This window comes from Equus caballus, chromosome 4, assembly GCF_041296265.1.
Source record: "Equus caballus isolate H_3958 breed thoroughbred chromosome 4, TB-T2T, whole genome shotgun sequence".
Taxonomy (NCBI): Eukaryota; Metazoa; Chordata; class Mammalia; order Perissodactyla; family Equidae; genus Equus; species Equus caballus.
Window position 1 is genome coordinate 5,797,794 of NC_091687.1, and position 22,201 is coordinate 5,819,994.

The window sequence follows — 22,201 nt, forward strand, 5'->3', positions numbered from 1 at the left end:
TCTTAGAAACGCGAAGTGTTTCTGATTCCACCTGGACTTCCTGAGACATGTTCTGTGGTGTAACAAGATTGCCAGGTGACTCTATGCACATTACAGTTTGGAAAGCACTTATTCAAAGTAGGCGGTCTTATCCGAATACACTGGAGACCAGAAAACTGTACAAAAAGTTAGCGTATGTATGTATGTGTATGCGTGTGTGCACACACTTGTACCCTTTCCTTCTCCTGGGGAGTGTCCATACTTTTCCCTCAGATTTTCCAAGGAGATCATGATCCCAAACTGAGATGTTTTATCCTACGGGAACCGATCCCCACAAAGTGGGCAAGCAGATTTCATCGAACCAAGAAAAACCTTAAAGTTCTCCTCTGCTATGCAGGCCCACTCCTTGCAATTTGCGAGGGCAGAGCCCCGCCACGCACAGCCCTGTGTTTCTTCCACTGTCCTTCCCTTCCTTCCTGTGTGGTGACGACATGGGACACTGGCCTGTCCTGTCCTTATGTTTCAAATACCACATGTACACACATCAGTACAGACTAGAAGTTAATATAACATTCATACATGTATTCTATTTGGTATCACGCACATACACATCCTTATTTTTTAGTGCAAAATTGGCCGCAAGATGCATTGCGGCACAGACACGAGTGTTTGCTAATTTGTACTGCCTGGAACAAGTGGGGAGCTGGAAGTGCTGACATACTGTCACAGCTGCTACCATTTTTTCGGTGGATGCAGGAATCGACCAGGGCAATTTTGTTTATTAGTATAATGTCTAGTTATTATCTACAACATTGAATCTTGAATAAGAACAGTTAATAGTACAAACTTTTTATTCTTTTAGCTAACTCTTCCATTAGTAAATAGTGCTGGTTTTACATTATAACAAAAAATAATGATCTTTCATTGTTTCTTTCAGGCAAAAATCTGGGACAGAAGATACTTTCATGTGGAGGATGCGGCGCTTTCAGGCTTTGTAAGTTTGCCTCAAAAGAATTTCTCCGCTTTGTTAACAATAACATGTCTGAGCATCTGCGCTGAGGCAATGATTTATTCCACGTCGACCAAGTCCCTGGAGTTGCACGCTATGTCCCTGGGTCTCAAAACGGCTCTAAGACTCCGCCTTGAATCATTATTTCCCCACTGATGTTTAAGCAGAGACAGGCAAGAACTGGTGGTCAGCTAACGCAGCCCGGAAGACCAACTCGTCGCAGAGAACCATCAGCGTTTCCCCAGTGAAGAAACCGTGTGTAAGTTCGGCCTTTTTTTTTGGAATGTAAATTTATAAATGCAGAATTACTGAATGCACTTGCCAACAGGCAGTTAGGTTCCCTTAATAAATACTTTTCACTCATCCGCCTGATGAAGGAGAGTAACTTCTAGTAATGGAAACTACAAACTGACCAAGACACATTCAGGAAGAGTGGCCTTTGTAAGACCAAAGATTCTTTAGAAACTAGCCAGCTAAAAGAGTACTTCACCACGATATTCCTAATCCTTTTCTAACCTCCTCAGTGCTACGGACATCATTAAAACACGAGGGCTGACAAACAGTCCTCCATCTTGTCTCCACTGCCAGATGCGAGATGAACGTCACTCACGCTCCCATGGTGTCAGGTTCCCGGGGGGGTGGCTCCCCTCCATCCCTTTCCTTTCCATTCCAGAAAGTACACTGGAAGGCAAGTGAGCGGTGCTACTGCAAGAACAACCTGAATCCACGCTAGCCTGATTCATCAGGCATACAATCTGCAACTCCGTATTATCCTCATGCTGTCTCACACCCCATCACGACACACCTTTGTGTCAACACCCTTTCTGAAGGTCTCATTCACTTAGCTCCTTGCCTTCAGTCTGAGCCAAGATTCTCATTTGCACCCAGTTTTAGATATTGATTTAACACAACCAGCAGAAAGGAGTTTTTAAAAATATTTATTATATTTGGTTCTAGAAATGATAGAAAATAAAACTGGGTACAATTAGGCCACACACCCTTGGAAAGGCATATTTCTCCTTTCCCACCACAGAAGTTTTACGCAATGCCAGAGACGCAAACACCTAAGCCGTCGGTGACAAAGGGTAACGCTGCTGATACGAGGAGCCCTTGTCAGTGTTTCAAGTTGTCTTCTCTGCTCTCTCTTTATTTCTGGACAAACAGCAGTCCAGTGGAAAGAGTTCTGAACATAAAAGGCACCCAGAATGAAAATGAGACCTGAACTAATAAGAATAGCTGCACACGTTTGCATCAAGGAAACAGGCCCCTTCAGTGCAACCATCCCGCAAGGCAACGATAATACAAACGCCAAAGCCCTCGCAACTAACACATCTAGAAACATCTGCTTGAACGTGGTGCCTGAGCTAGAGAATGACAATCATTTCGAGTTTATAAACCTGTAGATGTTTTATCATCATGTAAATAAGCATGAAGACTGACTTATGTTCTTAAGTGGGGAGGGGGTCTAATTATTTATCCATAGTCAAATTCTCTTCAAATGTACTGTCGTATACTGCAGTCATGGAGGTGTTAAAAATTCCTGTGGTCCTCCAAGAAGGCAGCAAAACCTAAAACTGCTACTTTAAACCAAAGTCCTTCCCAATTATCATAAAGCCAGTAAAGCCGACTTTCACCATGATTTAAGCACCTGAAACATCCTCTGACCAATTTACACTCTCTGGGCTGGAGTCAGGATCCTCAGGATTTGTGTATGTGTACAAATATTGCAAATTAAGCTAAGAAAAGCTTGAAAAAATACAAATAATCTTTTACTACAAAGATCCCAAAGCCCCAGAGGGGCTGGAACGAAGAGCAGAAGGAGCAGGAAGCCAGCGTCTTCCGATCTGGGCATGAGGGCTCAGCGGAGCCAGGCGGTGTTCAGCTGGGTCTGGTTCTTGATGCTGGTGTCCATTTTCAGCACTTCGCGAATGGCCATGGTCGCGTAGGTGGAAGGAGGGAGAGCGAAATCCATCTTCAGAGCTCTGTATTTGCCCTCTGCGGGGCGAGAGAGAAGAGAAGAGTGAGGAAGGTCAGCCGGCTGCAGACAGACCGGGCCAAGCCACCTCTGTACAAGGACAGGAACTGTGCTCCTCTCCCCAGGCGCCCACGTCCACGGGCCTCAGAGAAGGGACAGGAAGGAAGAGACCTGCAAGTGTGCGACCCAGCCGGTCTACGGTAACTCTGCCTGCAACCTTCATGAAAAGGGCAGGTGACAGAAGAGCACAGGAGAGAAATGCATGAAAAATTAAAAAAAAAAAAATTTTAGAGCTCAGAGTGAAAACAGACAAGGGAATGGCAATGAAAATTTGCCAACGAGAACACAAATTTAGTGTTTTGGACTCTCTTCCCGGTGGAAAATCTCCGGGGGAGGGGAGGAAAGATTCAGTCAGCTGATGCTCACAACCTTCTGTAACGCTTGTTCGTTTTCAGTGGGATTTCCTGTTTCAATCAATGACCTCCAGCCACAATCATGAAATCACGACGAAACGCAAAACAGAAATCAGAGAGGGTGGGAGGGGATGGTGATTCTGAGAGTTTTTTTAAATCCATGTTTTTGTACCAGAAAATGATTCACAGTCGACACAGAACCGACGGCCAAGTAAACTCACCAGAAGCGAAAACTGGGGGTGGTTTCCCTTCGAGGTTGTCCACGTCTGTGTTGAAGAGGGGAATTTTAGGATCGTCATATGCAACGACTTCCCTTCAAAACACAGAAACAAAGAGAGTGTGAATGTGAACTTCCATAAAAGGTGCCACGCTCATCACCATTTGTTTAGCACCGAAAACACACAGGTCTGTTGTAAATAATTCTGGGTGGAACTATTCAGTAACAGAATACAGCCAGATTTTATACATAAGTATGACCTTTGTATTATTATTCGCAAGACGACAGATGATGCCAGCCTACGTAAAAGATACAAAATACTTCCCTAGGATGGAAATTCCTTTCATATGTAGTTGATAAGCAGTAAACTTCACTTTGCACAGATGCGAGTGAATTAATCACAGCGCTTATATTTTCTCCAGAGTGGTTACCAATACGAACACCACGCTACCCAGGAGGACCGGCTCTCTGAAGTGGGGAGACCCAGGCCACCTCGGCGACCCTCTTCCCACGTTCCAGAGAAGAGGAGGGCAGAGAGAAAGAGAGAGGGAGAGGAGACAGAAAAGAGAGAGGATTTCCCGGCAATGGGCAACTAGTTCAGGATTTAATTTTAAAAGTTATCAAACAAAGCTTTAGATAATACTAGGTATTAAAGTATTTGAAAATGGGTTAATATAAGTATCTTTTCCTCTCTAGAAACATGACATTAAAACAACCAGATCAGTGTCTGGAACCCACAGCTAATTGTGAGTGAGGTGCCCTGCTCGGGGGTAGCTCTGTAAGCAAATCCCCGTGTTTCAGTCATAGGGACAAAGTTCACTCTCTACAGATTTCCTCCAGAGTTTAGTAATGTCAGTCAAATGTAAACGAAGCCACTTTCACTACACATTTGCATTTATCTATCTCCTGATGATTTGAAAAACACCAAGTAGTAGCAGTAATGATAACAGTAATAACAAGAATAACTCACTCAGACACCAGGCTGTGAGCACAGAAAAATATGTAAGTGATGCAACAGGTCAAGCTCTCACACAGGCATTCAGCTCTACTTCATCCCGGACCGTCACTCACCAGCTGACATTCTGAGGACGAATGACGACCTTTCGGTAGGCCCCTGACAAGGAGTAGTCCCGAATTTTGTGTCTCATGTTGTCAATGTCAAGATTGTCCGCGGTGAGCATTTCCCTGTAGGCTTCGCTAACTGATATAAAACACAAGAGCGAGTCAGAGCGCGCACGTCAGCGAGCTGCCTCTAACCCGACTACACAGAGCGCCGTGGAACTTCAGGGAAATCGGTCGCCCTGGCTGACGAGCCAGCCTGTTCTCTGGAGTCAACACCTACTGACCTAAACTAGGACTAGGTATCTCCAGCTTACGTCTTGCCAACGTGTAAGCTGTCTCTGTAACCAGCCACAGTACCTGGGCTGTAAGGTTCCCAAGCTAGCTTCAAGAGGCCATTTCCTCAGGAGGCCCTAAACTAAAATGTCTATGCGCTCAGAGTCGGAAGAGACCATATACAGAGGCCTCAAACTCTTTCTGGAAGAAGGTAGTTATAAACAAACATGAAAATAAGAGACCTGGGAAAGCCATCCGGCTCACTCTCGCAGCTGATGTGGAATCTTTCCGTAACACCCGAGAGACAGCCATCGGCCTTTGCTTACACACTGCTGTCATTTACAGGGAACGACTTCTTTGTGAGGCCTGTGACTATTAGAAAGTTCTTTCTATTCCAAGCTGAAATCTGTCTTCTTGTAACTGCTGTTGGCTGCTTTGGAGCACAGCAGGTTAACTGTCTTCCACATGTACTTGTAAGTCGTGGACCTTTCAGCCATATCTTCTCTAGGCCAAACAATGGTTCCCTTAACTGCCACTCCTTTGACATTTCTGTATTCCCCACCAAACTGCTTATCTGCCTCGGGGTGACAGGCTTATGTTCAGCAATAACTCCAGACACTTTCTATGTAGACTACTACCAAACTGGGCCTTTTCCATCCATACATTTGATCTTTGAGCATTAACTGTGAGAATTCACACTCAACCCTATTAAATTAAGCCCTCTGCAGTTTTTTTAAATACTCATTTTTCATGTAATTAATATTAACTATTTTGGGTCACACTATTTGCAAATACGATAAACAGATTTCTTTATTCAAGTTATTCCTAAAAATGCCAGGTATACCAGGATCAAGGAAAGACTCCCTCATGACACAGTTATAAGGACAACAGGGATCCCTAAATTGAGCATCAGTGGACACAAGCGTGTGTATGTTTCGAATCCACATGCCTGAACTACCACCTATCAGCCAGTGAGGCCCTGTCTGGCCATAAGGCTTTGTCTAAGGCTGTGCTGAATTTATGTTTTAATTGGTACTGGCCCAAGTTTCTGATCCTCAGAGGCATAAGAAAGAAGAAAAGAATGTTTTCCTTTTCTTTCTTGGAAAGAGGGCAAGTGTGGCTCTGAGCATCTTGGTACCTTCCTTCTCACTAGTTCTTGCTACTCGTCTCCTTGGTTCCTCACTGCGCCATCTGCCCAGGACAGGCCGACCACACCCCTCCCTATCTGCTTCTCTTACTCATTCTCCTCTTCTCTACTCCTTTTCTCCCAGTGAAGTCAACCTCACTGAAGTATGAGAGCACAGCAATTGGACTAAATGAATCAACTGGAAGTGGCAGATTACTATTTAACTCTTTTATAAGTATCAGCATTATCAAAGAAGGGTGTTAACCCTAATCATTCTTTGATTTGTAAAATTTCAAGGAACATGACATTGATAAGTAAAATAATTCCAGCCTCTTGAGAGGAAAGATGTTTTAACAGGAAAACACCTCCCACAGACCAGCCCTGGCCAGGAGTAATCCACAAGGTGGGTGCCAGGCTCAGAGCTGCTTTCTTTCTTCAATTTCTGAATCCGTGAATATTAAAAGTTCCAATTTCCCCCCCAAAAATGGCATCCATGAAGGTATCAGCAGTAATCCTTAACAGCCTCTGGGGTATGGGATATAATTCTGATTTTTCACTTTATAAACTTCTGTGCTTGCTGACTTTTTTTTTTGAGGAAGATGAGCCCCGAGCTAACATCTGCTGCCAATCCTCTTTTTGCTGAGGAAGACTGGCCCTGAGCTAACATCCATGCCATCTTCTTCTACTTTATACGTGGGACGCCTACCACAGAATGGCTTGACAAGGGTGCCATGTCCACACCCAGGATCCAAACCAGCGAACCCTGGGCCACCGAAGCAGAACGTGCACACTTAACCGCTGTGCCACCAGGCTGGCCCCTGTGCTTGTTGACTTAAAACGCAATGAGCAGATAGTACTTATATGGTTTAAAAAAAAGATTAAAAAAAGCAATGTTAAAGTAGAATTATCATTCACTTTCCAAACCCTTCCCATCCTTAATAAGAATTAGTGAATTTCACAAATTTAAATAATAAGACGACCAATACCACCACTGCCACCACCATCTCCACCATCTTGTTTCTTACTTTAAATTATCCATCTGAATGCCTCCCTTTCTGGAAGACTTCTATAAGTAAACATGGTTTATATATGCTTGAAATCTAAACATTTTTTCAAACCTAATGGAAATCAAAGTTCTAAAATCATATTTAAAGTACTAATTTTCCCCCCCTCTCTATTCTTGGCTGCCAGTGGCTTATTTGTGTCAGTCTTTATTTTAACTATTTTCCCCACACAGGGAACTTACTTTTATGCTTTGGGTAGATGACATCGAAACCAGGCAAGGGCATTACCACATCATGGATGGAGTAATTATCAACATCTTCTTCCTCAATATATGTCGCTGTGGCTGCAAATCACAAATGAATAAATTAAGAAAAATGAAGAAAACAGGCACTCTTTTCATGAGCTCCACCTTCTAAACTTACACACATCTAAGTAGTCAGAAGTGGAAGTGGGGGCAGGTTTGGTGGCCTACTAAGCTTGAAAAACTAAGAGGGAATATACATACACCTTTCTGTCTTTTCTATTCTAACAAGGAATAAAAATCATGGATTTAGGAGTAGAAAGCTAAAAAACATTTACTTCTCGGCTGCACCCTCATTTTTGGGAATGTTTGCTTTAAAAAATCAGATCCTTTTTGGGGTTAGCCCCGTGGCCGAGTGGTTAAGTTCGCATGCCCCGCTGCCGGCGGCCCAGTGTTTCGTTGGTTCAAATCCTGGGCGCAGACATGGCACTGCTCATCAAACCACGCTGAGTGAGGCAGCGTCCCACATGCCACAACTAGAAGGACCCACAACGAAGAATATACAACTATGTACCGGGGGGCTTTGGGGGAAAAAATAAATAAATAAATAAATAAAATCTTAAAAAAAAATGTTCTATAAAAATCAGATCCTTTTTCCTTACTAAAAAACACTAAAAAAATAGATAGTAGGAACACATATATACATAAATATAACAAATATATTTGTAAAATACATAGTATTAAAAAATACCATTTGGAAAGCTATCACAAATGAATGCATTTAGCTAAGAGAATAAACCAAAAAAACCAGTCTTTATTTAGAGGATGAGATGTGGTGGCACATGGGACATTAAAATACACTGGATGTGATCAATACTGGATGAGAAAAAATACCAAATCAGGAAAATAACTAACTAAAATTTCTGAACAAACGACAAATCTCAGTGTGTCTACTGGGCACCCTGCAGCTGGTGTGCAGCGAGTGGGGGCAGCGGGTGTGCCGGGAGAACACGGACTCTGGAAGCAGGCAGGCAGGACTCTGAATCCCAGCCTTTCCACCTTTCAGCCAGCTGGGTGGGCGACTGAACCTCATCTGAAGAACGGAGAGCAAACTTCCCGGGCATCCCGTGAGCTGTAAGCTAGACAGTCTGCCCCAACCTACAAGGTCCTTCCACTCCAAACATCCCAGACATCGCTCTCTCTTAATCAGCAGCCACGCTGCACAGTAAGCACTCGTGTCAAACAACCGAACCCTAGTTTGGTGGACGACGACGGTATCTGCCTTTTTACCTCCTTTGAGAACCAGGTCCCCTGGAACAGGTTTCAGTCCATACTCTTCTATCCGCTTGCTGACCATGTTATTCCACACATAGCTCTGATAGCTATGAATATACATTAAGCGATTATTTCTCGGTATCTGAGGGGAGGAAAAAATAGACAAGGAAAAAAATATTCTGAATATTAGAAGTGCCGAACTTTCCAAGACATCTTGCTTGCTTAGTGGTGACCCTAGCAAATCACTCATACCTTAAACCTCTCATTTTCCTAACAGCCTAGAGAAAGAGTGACTGATCTGCAGAAACCAATTTCAGAGGCGGGCGCCCTCAGACGAAGGGCTGCCCCCATGAGCAGAGCTGTGGCGCTCCCCGTTCTGTATCCACAGCGCGGACATTCACGCAAATAAAGCAAATGCTATAAATTTTATTCCCTAAGTCAACAACATTAGACTTCACTCAAACTCAAGGAATTTACACATCAATTGTGGAGCCCACAGTGCTTTCTCTCCCATAATTCGACGGAAGGAGAAAACCTAAATGACTGAACTGACAACTAATTTCTTGCAGCAAGAATTCTGCTTTTTTTGTCTATCGGGGGAAGAGTAAATAAGATACACGTAATTTAAGAGTTAAACTTTAGTCTATTGCGCATTATACAAATACTAGTTTAGGCTCCACTGGCCAAGATGGTGCCCACTCCTGAACCACCAGGAAGAAACCAAATCAGAACGCAATCGCTTAGATGGCCAACTGTGCAGCCCTCTCAGTGAGACAGGTCACGGTGCTGATGCTGGAGGATGATCAAGAGATGACCTCTATGATGGACTCTGAATTTCTCAAATAGCAAGATACTGAATTTAAATCACATTTTCATTGTCGATAATGTTTTCCCCATTAACGCTTTTCTCCAGCCCTCAATGTTGGTAATTCCTGCCAACACTGCCCGTACCCACTGGCCACCCCATCAACATTCAGGGTCTGAACAGAACCTCTCAGAGATCACCAAAGCACCTTTATTCACCTTCTCTCTTTCAAAGTTTACTCAAACATTTAAAGACAAAATTTAAAAAGCACTGAACCACCTTGGGTCATTGCCTGACTTCCCAAATTGCACTCACTATGCCGAACGCAGAGACCATATTCTTCATTCCATACTTGGAGAGTCCTCGAAGCAGCTGCCCTTCTACACACCTTCTGACAGGCAGCTTTCGGAGGGCAGCAGCCGGGTCTCTGGTCCTCGCCCACTCCTCCCTGCATTTAACCAAGTAGCCCTTCTCGGCTGCGGGGCAGAAAAAAGCGGTGATCAAACATTTATCCAAGTGACAGATTTCCCTAACTTAAAATGCTTCATTGAAAACACAAAACTAGAAAACGCTCTTTGCAATATAGGTACTCTGAAAAGCTTCTACTACCTGAGGAGAACCATCAGAAAGTGAAAAGATGGCAAATGCAGAAAGTTCACGGAACGAGATGGTTTTGTCAACATGCTACCCTCCCAGGATTCAAAGCCAACTACGGTTCATTATCACAGCTGATTCAACATAAGACAAAACCTGGCCGTCCCTTCTTCCTTCTCTCTTTTAAAGATTTTACTTTTCCTTTTTCTCCCCACAGCCCCCCGGTGCACAGTTGTACACCTTGAGTTGTGGGTCCTTCTAGTTGTGGCATGTGGGATGCTGCCTCAGCATGGCCTGATGACCAGCACCATGTCCGTGCCCAGGGGCCAAACCAGTGAAACCCTGGGCCGCCAAAGCGGAGCGCACGAACTTAACCACTGGGCCACGGGGCCAGCCCCCTATTTTTTTTAACACAAATTTTATTCTCACCTCCAGAACGGGGTTTCAATATCAAATCCATGACTTCAGCCCAGGAATTCTGCAGTATGGCTCTAAGATTAAACAGCATTTATTTTACTTAATTTTGCATTACAGTGAATTTTACATGCCTAAATCTGTGGAGTCAACAAATCATATTAACTTTATATATTTTATTATACTTAACAGTAAGCTGAAAAACTAATATAACGACACAGATTTCAAATGTAAATGCCAAAAAAACCGACGAGAAAGAAGAAAATTAAGATCATAACATGTAAATCAAAGTTAAGTCTTTATGCACCAAAACTTACTGAAACTTCTCAAAAAATTTCTCCCCCATGTTGAATACCTTCTTACCTAGGCAAATAGAATACAATTTATCGTTCTCTCTTATTCTTGCCAAAAGAGAAGTATCTCTGTTTTTGCTGATTATTAGTTATATAGACTTCTTAAACAGTGCAGAAGAAAGGTTACCTGTTATCTAACCTCTAAGAAATTAAACACAGTGTTACCACTTTAGAGTGTGTTTTTCAGGACTTTTTTGATGCATCTATAAGTGTACGGAATTTTTCCTTTAACTTTTATTATATTTTCTTTTGCCATACAGAAGTTCTCTTTTGTGTGTCGTACCTAAAATTTCTGTCTAGTCAGATTTCTGGTTTGGAGTCATGTTCAGAAAGGCTTTCCCTACCACATGAATACACATATTCCTTCTACTAATTTTAGTGTTTTTCTAGTTAGGGTTTTTATTTTCCACATCTAAGTCAACCTATATGGGATATCTTTGTGTATTAAACTGTATACAATGTGATTTGGTATCAATTGATGAGATCATACGGGTTTTTAATCTACTCACGCAATGAATTCCACACACAGGTTTCCTAGGGCGGGCCACCTTCGCGGTCCTGAAGCAAGCCACACTCTAGCAGTCTTTAAATGTACTCCTGGTGACCCATCATTCAGCTGGCTAGGCCTTCAGCAACACTCCACAGAGAGCACAGTCCTAGCTCAGGACTAGGCACCAGTCTGCCAGCTATCATGGAAAAAGACTTCTGCGCTCAGAAACCTTTGTTACTCGCCGGCCACTCGATTGTGGAATAGTTTTACTGGACTCAGCTGAGCTCATTCATTCCCATACTGGCTGGGCAGCCTTCCCACTGTCACGGCAGAGCTGAGGAGCGGCAGACACTGCGGCCCCCAAACCCTACATTTACTATCAGAAAGTCTGCCACCACCTGGTGAAATACAGTAAAAGTTTCTCAACTACAGGACTTCTCAACACCTTGAAGATGCCACCACCTATGCAAGTTTCAGTGTACTCGGCCACATTAAATATGGATGTATTTGGTTTACAGCAGGCCCACTACACGTAAGACGTTTTCTACTTTTCTACCTTATCTTTTCTTCTTCCACCTTTTTTTAAATTATGTAAACTATCCCTAACAATATTTATCATTTTACCCATTTTCAAGTGTATAGTTTTGTGGCATGAAGTACGTTCACATTGTTGTGTAACCATCAGGACCATCCGCCTCCAGAACTTCTCAATCTTCTGCAACTGAAACTCTGTACACACTCAACAGTGACTCCCGTTTCCCCTCCCCCAGCTCCTGGCAGCCACCATGCTACTTCGTCTATGAATTTGACTAGTCTAGCAACCTCAAATAAGAGGAATTTGTCCATTTGCAACTGGCTTTTTCCACTTAGCATAAAAGTCTTCAAGATTTATTCATGTTGTAACATTGTCAAAATTTCCTTCCTTTTTAGGGCTGAATGATACTCTGTTGTATCTATGTGCTACATTTTGTTGACCCAGTCATCAGTTCACAGACACTTGGTTGCTTCCACCTTCTGGCTATCGTGAATAATGCTCTTACAAATATGGGTGTATAAATATCTGCCGGGTGCTTGCTTTCACTACTTTTGAATATACCAAGAAATAGAATTGCTAGATCATATGGTAATTCCATGTGTAATTTTTTGAGGAATCGTCCTATTTTCCACAGTAGCTGCGCCATTTTATATTTCTACCAGCAATGCACAGTGGTTCCAATTTCTCCAAATCCTCACCAACACTTAGTTCTTTTGATAACGGCTATGCTAATGGGTATAAAGTAGGATCTCATTGTGGTTTTAGATTTGTATTTCCCTAACGGTTAGTAATGTTGAGCATCTTTTCACGTGCTTAACAGTCATTTGTGTATCTTCTTCTGAGAAAGGTGTATTCAAGTTCTTTGCCCATTTTTCAATTGTTTTCTGTTGTTGTGGAGCTGTAGGAGTTCTTTATGTTTTAGACATTAATCCCTTATCAGATATATCATTTACAAATATTTTCTCATTCTGTGGGTTGTTTTTTCATTCTGTTGATAGTGTCCTTTGTGCACAAATATTTTTAATTTTCATGAAGTCCAACTTACCTGCTTTTTCAACTTGTCGCCTGTGCTTTTGGTGTTATATTTAACAAACCACTGGCAAATCAAACGTTATGAACTCCCCCCAGCCATTTTTTCTTCCAATTTTATGGCTAAGCTCTTAATTTGGGTCTTTGATCCATTTTGAGTTAATTTTTGTGGATTGGTGTAAGGTAAGGGTCCATCTTCATTTTTTCGCATGTCTATATCCAGTTTTCCCAATACTATTTGTTGAAAAGACTGTCCTTTCCCCAATGAATGGTCTTCTCACTCTTGTTGAAAATCATTTGACCATATATGTGATGATTTATTCCACCTTCTTTCTTTAAACAGCTTTATTAAGGTATAATTCGCACACGATATAATTCACTCATTTAAGTGCACAATTCAATGGCTTTTAGTATACTCACAGGAGTGTGCAGCATCACACTATCAATTTTAGGTCATTTTTATCACCCCAAACAAGAAACATTATAGCCATCAGCAGTCATTCTCTACTACCTCTGCCACAGCCCTAGGCAACAACTAATCAACTTTCTGTCTCTATGGATTTGCCTATTCTGGACATTTCATATAAATGAATCATACTGTATGTTGCCTTTGTGACAGGCTTATTTCACTTAGCACAATGTTTTCAAGGTTCATCCATGTCACATGTGCCAGTACTTCATTCCCTTTAATATAACATTCCATTGTATGGATATACCACATTTTGTTTCACCATTTATCAGTTGATGGACATCTGGGCTGTTTCCATTTTTTTGTTTGCTATGAACACTGGTGTAAATTTTTGTGTGGACATAAGGTTTCCATTCTTCTGAATATATACTTAGGAATGTAATAGCTGGGTCATATGGTAACTCTATAACTAACTTTTTGGGGAACAGTCAGACTATTTTCAAAATGGCTGTACCATTTTACATTTCCCCAAAAGTGCATGAAGGTTCCAATTTCTTCAAATCCTCAACAACACTTGTTACTGTCTTTTTGATTTTAGCCATCGTAGTGGGTATGAAGTGGCATGTCACTGTGGTTTTGAATTGCTTTTCTCTAATGATTAATGATTACCTAATGAGGTGGAGCATCTTTTTGTGTGCTTATTGGCCGTCAGTCTACGTTCTTTGGAGAAATGTCTGTTTAGATCCTTCGCCCATTTTGAGATTGGGCTATTTGTCTTTTGTTTTTGATTTGTAAGAGTTCTTTAAATATTCCGGATACCAGCCATCCTTCCATCTTTAAACTATAAACTGAGTGTTTGTTTTTTTCCTTAGGAGGTCCTATGGTGGTAAAAGCGGGCTGCTTTGAAGCTGGGAAATATTCTCACGTTGTGGAATTGTTGGTCTGGAATTGTGAATGGACTGTAAACTGACTGCAGATTTAGGAGACGCTATGCAATTTTTGTTCCTGGATAAAACTGATCTCATTTTCATTAGCTATTCTATATTATCTTTGGAGTGGAAAATTTACAGGATGTTCTTCCGCCAAATTAATTACAAATTCAAAGGCTGATACAGCCTTCCCTTAATTATTCTGTCCATGATACAATTAGCATCTTCACTGTCTTTATCAATGTCCTCTGACTGTTAGCAAGACTGAAAATATTATGTTTTATTATCTAACCACAGTGATTATTAGTTACTGTAGTTTTCTTCTTGGCAGAATTTTTTTCTTTGGTTGGTATGCTTTAATTTTAAAACATTACTTTCCATTTACTGAGCACTGACTATATTCTAGGCACAGGAACAGCTGTTGCATAACCATCGTCCCGCTTCATTTTCCCCAGCCTGTGAGGTTGGCATCATCATCTCCCTTTCCCGGGTGAGCAATCTGAGGCTCAGAACTGCAGCCTGACTTCACTGCCTGAGCTTCTAACTTCTAGGACACCGCCTCAAAGAGGGAGACGAAATAATACATGATAGACTTTCATCATCTTGTGCTTTTAAAAATGCACGAACAAATGCAACTTCACGGAGTCGGCTGCTAAAACCAGGGACTGGAAGTCTAGAAAACTGCTCTATTCCCGGGAGTACAGCTGACCAAGGGAGCCCGGCAGAGCTCCCAGAGCCTGGAGTTCACCACTGCTAACACGAAGGGTCTGAAACACAAGGAGGAACGTGAACTCAACAATCTCTCAGTTCACCTCCAATCCGTAACTTCCACAATTCTAACTCCCACGTGAATAATTACTTTAAAAGAAAATAAAAACACAGCCCCTGGATGGGCTACAAGGGGCGGGAGGAAAAACCTTCAGGTTATATCTTTTTGAACTGATTTATTTTTTACCTTGTGCATGTGTTATCTTAGAACAGAAATCAGGAGGCAGCTGTGGATCAGCTGGTCACCCAAGGATGAGACGCACTGGTTCATCTGGCCCAGACGCGAGAAAATCTAGAAATAACTAGAAACACCAACAAAAATCCCTGCTTCTTTTTTACGAGTGCTCTCTCAGATCAAAGTTAAGAGACTAAACACAAACCTTCCGACTTGATACGTGGGCACGGCCGTCGTCCCAAATCTTTGCATTCCGTAGTAGTTAATGAAGCCGATCTCCTTCAGAGAGTTCATGGCCTGCTGGACTTGGGCGTCAGTTCCGGTTATGTTTCTGCAGGGGCCCAAATTACCCAGAGAAAAAGTCCTCAGTCAAACATTCGGGGATGCGCGTCATCCGCTGAGAACGGCTTGGCTTCCCTGCCTCGCCCTGTCCCCTGCAGCTTCCTCTTTACCTCCTAAGGATTTTTAAATCGTGGTAAAATATACATAACTAAATTTACCATGTGAGCCAGTTTTAAGTACACAATACAGTGGCATTAAGTACGCTCACAATGTTGTGCAACCTTCATCACTATCTACTTCCAGAACGTCTTCCTCTTGCGAAACTGAAACTCTGCACCCACTAAATGCTAACTCTCCAAGCCCCAGCCCCCCGGGGAACCGCCGTTCTGCTTTCTGTGTCCTGGCATTTGCCTTTTCCAGGTACCACGTGTCAGTGGAATCACAGGCTCTTTGTCTTTCAACACAGTATTTGACGGAGACGGCTTCCTCCAAAGGTGGTGCCAAGGGCAGGGGGTAGAGACACACAGCACAGTTTGTTCTCCCGGCCCCATGGGCCCGCCCCACTCTCCCTTGCTACTGTGCCTGGTGGTGCCAGCTCACCTGGATTAACACCTGTTCCCAACAGGCCCGAGGTGACCTGGCAAGGCCCTCCAGTCTGCATTCCCGCCTGCAGTGCTTTACCTGAGAACGACAGTGAACTGATTGCCTTGAAGCTCCCCCAGCTTCAGAGGGTTTTTCTGATAGCTGAAATTCCCCAGCTTGAAGTTCATTAAGCACTTGTTCAAGTGGGCAAGTCTCTGTGCAGTTATTCTAAAAGACATAAAATAAAAAGACAGCCAAGATCATGAATACTGCCTGACTGCAACCATCCAGGACACTTCACTACAGAAGACGGCAGCCTGAAACAAGACTACGCCCAGCTAGGACAACGGGGAAGAGAGGCGCCATGGCAGATGGGCTGGGCATGCGTTCCCTTTCTCTCTGGATCTTTCCTCCAGCGTAACAATACCTGTCCCTCTCAGAATAATGTAACCTGAGTCACTTTATATTTTTTCTTTTTCTTTTTTTTCTTTGCTGAGGAAGATTGGCCCTGAGCTAACTTCTAGGCCAAGCTTCCTCTATTTTGTATGTGGGTCGCCACCACAACATGGCTGGGGAAGAGCAGTGTAGGTCTGTGCCCAGGAACAAACCTGGGCCACCGAAGTGGAGCACACTGAACTTAACCACCAGGCCAGGCGCCAGCCCCCACTTTTATATTCTGAAAGCCTCATATTATTTAAATACTGATGAGTAACAGAACAACAATATCTGTGGAATTTTCTACTGTCTGTGAGGGGCGAGGGGTGAGAAAGGGGAGAAGGGCAGAGAGAAATCCCACACGACAGTCAAGACTGTTATTAAGCATTTAAAAGATGTTATTAAGTATGACTCATATTTTCATCTATCAGAAAAACATTGTAATCTCACTACAGAAAACTTGGAAACATGCAGAAAAGTACAGAGAAAAGAAAAACAATTTAGTTTCATCACCTGAAAAAAAACTGTTAACATCTAACCTTGAATTTCCTTCCATTCTTTTCTCCCTGAACACATTAGATAAAGATATGCAGATGGTCAGACCCTGCCACAAATCTGTACCTTACTGTGACCATTTAAATGGTATCATAAAATCTTCAAAGAAATTCCTTAACTTCTTTAATAATATTATATGTAGAAAACCAATACAGCCCTGAAAAGTCTTTGTCCCCTCTCCAGCCCCCAGTACCCCTCCCCACTGGTGGCCAGCATTCATAGTTCTTGCACATCCTTCCAGAAACGCTTCTGTATATGTACATATATGTGTACTGTCTCCTCCCCTTTTTGGATGTTTTTGGTGAGCTTTTAGTATCTATGTTTTATACAGAAAAGCACAAAAATCCTAAGCAATCTGCTTAATGAATGTTCACCAAGTGACTATAACCATGTATTAGCACCCAGATCCTCCTCCATTCTGCTATATTTTAAATTGCTCAGCATCTTGCTTTCATCACTTAAAAATGCCTATCAGAGATCTGTGTTATGTATGCAGTAACTTTCAGACTGCCTCACTGGGCAGCTGCGCAGGGCGCTGCTGCACTGCACGGACATCCAGCCCTGGATCTGACCAGCCCCTCTGATGGACGTTCAGATGGCGGCCTATCTTCTGCCTTTACAAACAATTCTACAGCCAACATCCTTATACCTACTTCTTTGTGCATCTAAATAGGTGTTTGTTTGGGATAAAGCTCTAGAAGTGGAAGGCGTGGATTTTAATTTTTAACTCCTATTACCCTCCAAAAAGGTTATACCGATTTACGCTCACACCATTAATATGTCAGCACCCACTGCCTCACGCCTGTGCCTCTCACATGGCAGACTAGAAACCTTTTTGAGCTCTGCCAGTCTGATAAGCTAAAAATGGTATTTTATTTTGGTTTTATTTGCATGCTTCTTATTGTGGGTGAGGTTAAACATTTCTTCATACATCGACTGTGAACTGCCTGTTCATCCTGTTACCTATTTTTCTGTTTCATTGCTAACTGATTGCTAATATCGTCTTCATATATTATGGAAATCTACCCTTTACTATATAGTTTGCAAATATTCTCTCCGATTCTGTGAATTTAATTTATAATATTTTACACTTTAGATTTCCCAACTTTATGTTAAAAAAAATTCAGAACTGGAGAAAACTGGCAACACCATAATGAGCAACCTTGTATCTTTCACCTAGTTTTACCAACGGCTAACATGTTCCCAGACTTACTCTCTCTCGATACACGAACACCCACACGTCACACACACACGCACGTAGAATCTACACGTTTACTGGACCCTCTGAGAGTTGGCTGTGGACATGGGGACCTTTCCCCTAGAGACTGTGCGTGCCTCCTAACAACAGGCAGAGTCTCCTGCCTCACCAGTGGTCACACGCAGGCAGCCTCACGTGAGTCCAACACCAATACGCAGTCCACAGCCAACCCCACCCCAGCACCCCAATAACAGCGGTTAGATTTTCCTTCAGCTCCCCAAATCCAAGATCTAACAAAGGACCACGCACTGCAGTTTGAGGTCTATTTAATCTCCACTAAGCTGACATCTGGACCTGTCCAGCCTTTTGTTTTGTGTTGACGCCTGACTTTTAGAAGCCGGCCTGGCTGCTTTACACAATGCCCTTCCACCTGGATCTCTCTGTGCCTCGTAATCAGACTCAGGTACTTTTCCGTAGGAAGGTGACTGAGGTGTGGGCTTCTCAGTGTATCCCAGCCAAAGGCAACGAATGAGTCAACGTCCCCATCACTGATGGTGATAAATGTGATCAGTGGGTTAAGAGGTCATTCCCTCCAGGTTTTCCACTGTAAGGGTACCTTTCTCTCCCCTTCCCTTGTTTTTCATTTGTAATCTGTGGGGTGGTATTTTTAAAACTGTGTGACTATCCTGTTCCCCCCCAGTCTTTCCTCCAACTGTTGAGGTACCAAGGGTAATTGTTGCTGGAAGAAAATATTACTGTGTTGCCTGTGAAAGAGTGTTTCTCTCTATCTACCACTCCTCCTGGATTAGTTGGCATTCTTCTCCTAAATAAGGACTGTACAGTAAAATTTTAGTTAAACTCATGATTTCTTTTTTAAATGGCTCTGGGACTTAAGTCATCCTTAGAAAGGGTGTCCCTCGTCAGAGATTATTTTTTTAAAAGGTATCTCAAGAGTAAGCAGAGTGCTTTTACAGCTTGGGTTTTTCTCCAGTGGAAAGAATACTTGGAATGTGGTTTCCTTTAGGCTCAGAGCAGCGCTGTGCTTTCCATGTGTCTCATGCGGAGCAGGGTGGGGCCCTGCGCACTAATACACTCATCTTCACTGCAAGTCTGTTACTAGTTTACACTGGTTGTGGCAAAAAATACAGCACCCTGGACACTGTCTTTCCAGGGACTCGACTGAGAGTTTCTCTTTCTCTCTCCCAGTCAACTTCTGACACCCAAAGTGATCATTTAGAAAGGAGTGGGAGGAGGTCCTGTGGACTTGAGGAGACTTCTTGCTCTCGCCCTCTGCTTTACATTACGGAGTCTCCCCATCCTAAGCAGCAAGAAGGGTAAGGACACAAGACAGGAGAGGTTGTTGGTGTTTCTAGGTTTTTGTGTGTGTGTGTGTGCTGAGGAAGATTTGCCTGGAGCTAACATCTGTGCCAATCTTCCTCTATTTTGTACACGGTCACTGCCACAGCATGGCTGCCGACGACTGGTATAGGTCCGCGCCTGGGAACCAAACCTGGGCTGCCAAAGCAGAGCACGCTGAACTCAACCACTAGGTCACGGGGCTGACCCCGAGGGGAAAGTGTTTTTCACACACAAACCAGCAACATGTCAGCTGCTGCTTGGTGGCTTGGTTCTATATTTTAAATTAACAGTATCATCAACACGTCCTTTTGCTTTTTGTCTTTTTTTTAAAGGTAGACTGTAGGGTGTAAATACTGCACCAAAGACCTGGCTACAAAAAATACTCATTTATACTCTATCTGTCTGTCTGTCTGTCTGTCTCTGCGGTGGTACTGTAGCTGCTGCTGCTTTTGGTTTGGCTTCATCAAAACTTGGCAAAGCATCGACACTTCCTCAGCGAAGACGTACAAAAACGCCATCACTGGTTCTTTCATACAGTTGTATTTCTATGTTTCAATTTTTGACTCAACTGGAGTTTATTTAAAATAGATAACTGAGGTAAGGAGCCAATGTAATTTTTTTTCAGATGGCTACTCAGTTATTTCAACGTTCACTGACTCAACCATTTCTTCTCTGCTGATTGTAAATGCTAGGTTGAATACATACTCAATCTGCAGCTGTATCTGGGTCTAGAATTAATCTGTTCTACCAATTTACGTGCCAATGTCAAATTGCCTGAACTGCTCTATTTCGTAATCTGCTTTAATATATACTGAGGCTAATCCCCATATATTTGTTACTTTTTCCAGAATTTTCATGGCTAGTTTTGCATCTTAACTTTCCCACATTAACTTGATGATCAGCTTGATTAATTAAAAAGAAGACTCTATTGGCATTTTCATTAGTATCAGCATAAATGTATACATTTATTCAATTAGAAAAGGCATTTCTATGTACCCAAGAACACATTACATTATTCAGTTATTCAAGTCTCCTACCTCTCTTAATAGCATTTAGAAGTCTTCTTCATAGAGATCTTATATTTTTAAAACTTCTTTGTTTTTAGGTATCTTCTCTTTTTACCTTTTCCTGTGTGAAAGACTTCTTTCTTTCATGATGATTTCTAACTGGCTATTGTCTGCATATTCATTTTTGTACGTCAATCTTTCCTATCTAACTTTCAGTCAACTCGTTCAGTAGAAACAAACACATCATTGACAAAAATTGCAATTTCGCCACCTCCCTTCTAGTTTTTACACCACTTATTTCTTAATTTTGTCTGTCTGCATTATAGCATATTCCAAACAATGATAAACAGCCATCATATGTGGTCATCTTTATTTATTTTGTTCCTGGCCTAAATGAACTGTGTCCAGTATTTCCCCATTAAATAAGACACTGGCTTTTCATTTGAAATTTTCATATTTTGTCATGTTAAAATATTTTTATATTTTGTTATGAGAATATTCATCTCTCTCTACTTTAGTAAAGAGGTTTTTTTTTCTTTAAATTGGAAATAATCTAATACAGTCAAAATAATCCATTGGGGCCGGCCCTGTGGCCAAGTGGTTAAGTTCGCGCGCTCTGCTGCAGGCGGCCCAGTGTTTCATTGGTTCAGATCCTGGGCGCGGACATGGCACCGCTCATCGAGTCACGCTGAGGTGGCGTCCCACATGCCACAACTAGAAGGACCCACAACTAAAAATACACAACTATGTACCGGGGGGCTTTGGGACAAAAAAAAAGGAAAAATAAAATCTTTTAAAAAAACAAAAATAAAAAAATAACCAACATAATTAAATTAGGTATCTTAAAAAAAAAATAATCCACCAATTGGAATTTACTTATTTATTTAACCATTCATTTTATTTAAGATTCTCCAATTTGGGTCACGGGGTTGCTTACAATTTTTTAAAATTATAAATAATGCCACATAGTACAGCACCGTGCATGAGGAAACAGTTTTAGTTTTTTCTGAATTTGGATTTTCTCTGCAAAGCCATCTCCTCTGAGAACTCCTACAACAAAGGTGTCTGTGCTCCCCTTTGCTGGAGGACACACCTCCCTCTTCGGAACCCCAGACTCTCGGTGCTTCGGCGCTGGTCCCTGCCCTCATCCCGCTGGCCCTGCTCTCAGAAGCCATGCTCCAGCTCTGCCTGCAAGTACAGGAGTCGGCAGGCGCGGGACATGGACTGGGCGCTGGGCCTGTGTGAAAGGCCGCCTTCTGCCCCCGAGTGCCTCGCCTGTAGACCCAAAGAAGCCACCATGGCAGCAGCCCCACGGATGTGCCCTGCTCTGCAGCCTCTGACGTCCCGACATGACGTGCGGAGTTACTGAGGAAAGTGGATCCTACTCATTGGTTACAAATATTGTTATTGAGTTAAACACACTGTTTAAAAGTCACCTATATAGGTGGCTGGCCTGGTGGTGCAGCAGTTAAGTTTGCACATTCTGCTTTGGGGGCCCAGGGTTTGATGGTTCGGATCCCTGGTGTGGACCTATGCACTGCTTGTCAAGCCATGCCATAGTGGCATCCCACATATAAAGTAGAGAAAGATGGGCACGTATGTCAGCTCAGGGCCAGTCTTCCTCAGCAAAAAGCGGAGGATTGGCAGCAGATGTTAGCTCAGGGCTAATCTTCCTCAAAAAAAAAAAAAAAAAAATTCACCTATATA

At 42.6% G+C, this 22,201-nt stretch overlaps 1 protein-coding gene across 5 annotated transcripts in view; it reads right to left on the bottom strand.

Moving 5' to 3' along the window:
* Positions 1-1,910: 1,910 nt before the first annotated feature.
* The window catches only part of PUS7 (pseudouridine synthase 7), a 46,867-nt gene continuing 26,576 nt past the window's right edge, over positions 1,911-22,201 (bottom strand). For all 5 annotated transcript variants that reach the window (XM_023638853.2, XM_023638852.2, XM_070265418.1 and 2 more), the window contains 9 exons: positions 16,040-16,168; positions 15,282-15,407; positions 10,404-10,465; positions 9,696-9,856; positions 8,591-8,717; positions 7,301-7,402; positions 4,665-4,794; positions 3,598-3,689; positions 1,911-2,983 (listed from right to left, as the gene is read on the bottom strand). In XM_023638853.2, the coding sequence (XP_023494621.2) occupies positions 2,847-2,983; positions 3,598-3,689; positions 4,665-4,794; positions 7,301-7,402; positions 8,591-8,717; positions 9,696-9,856; positions 10,404-10,465; positions 15,282-15,407; positions 16,040-16,168 (1,066 nt within the window). In that variant the 3' untranslated portion in view covers positions 1,911-2,846. The remainder of the gene's footprint in view (positions 2,984-3,597; positions 3,690-4,664; positions 4,795-7,300; positions 7,403-8,590; positions 8,718-9,695; positions 9,857-10,403; positions 10,466-15,281; positions 15,408-16,039; positions 16,169-22,201) is intronic.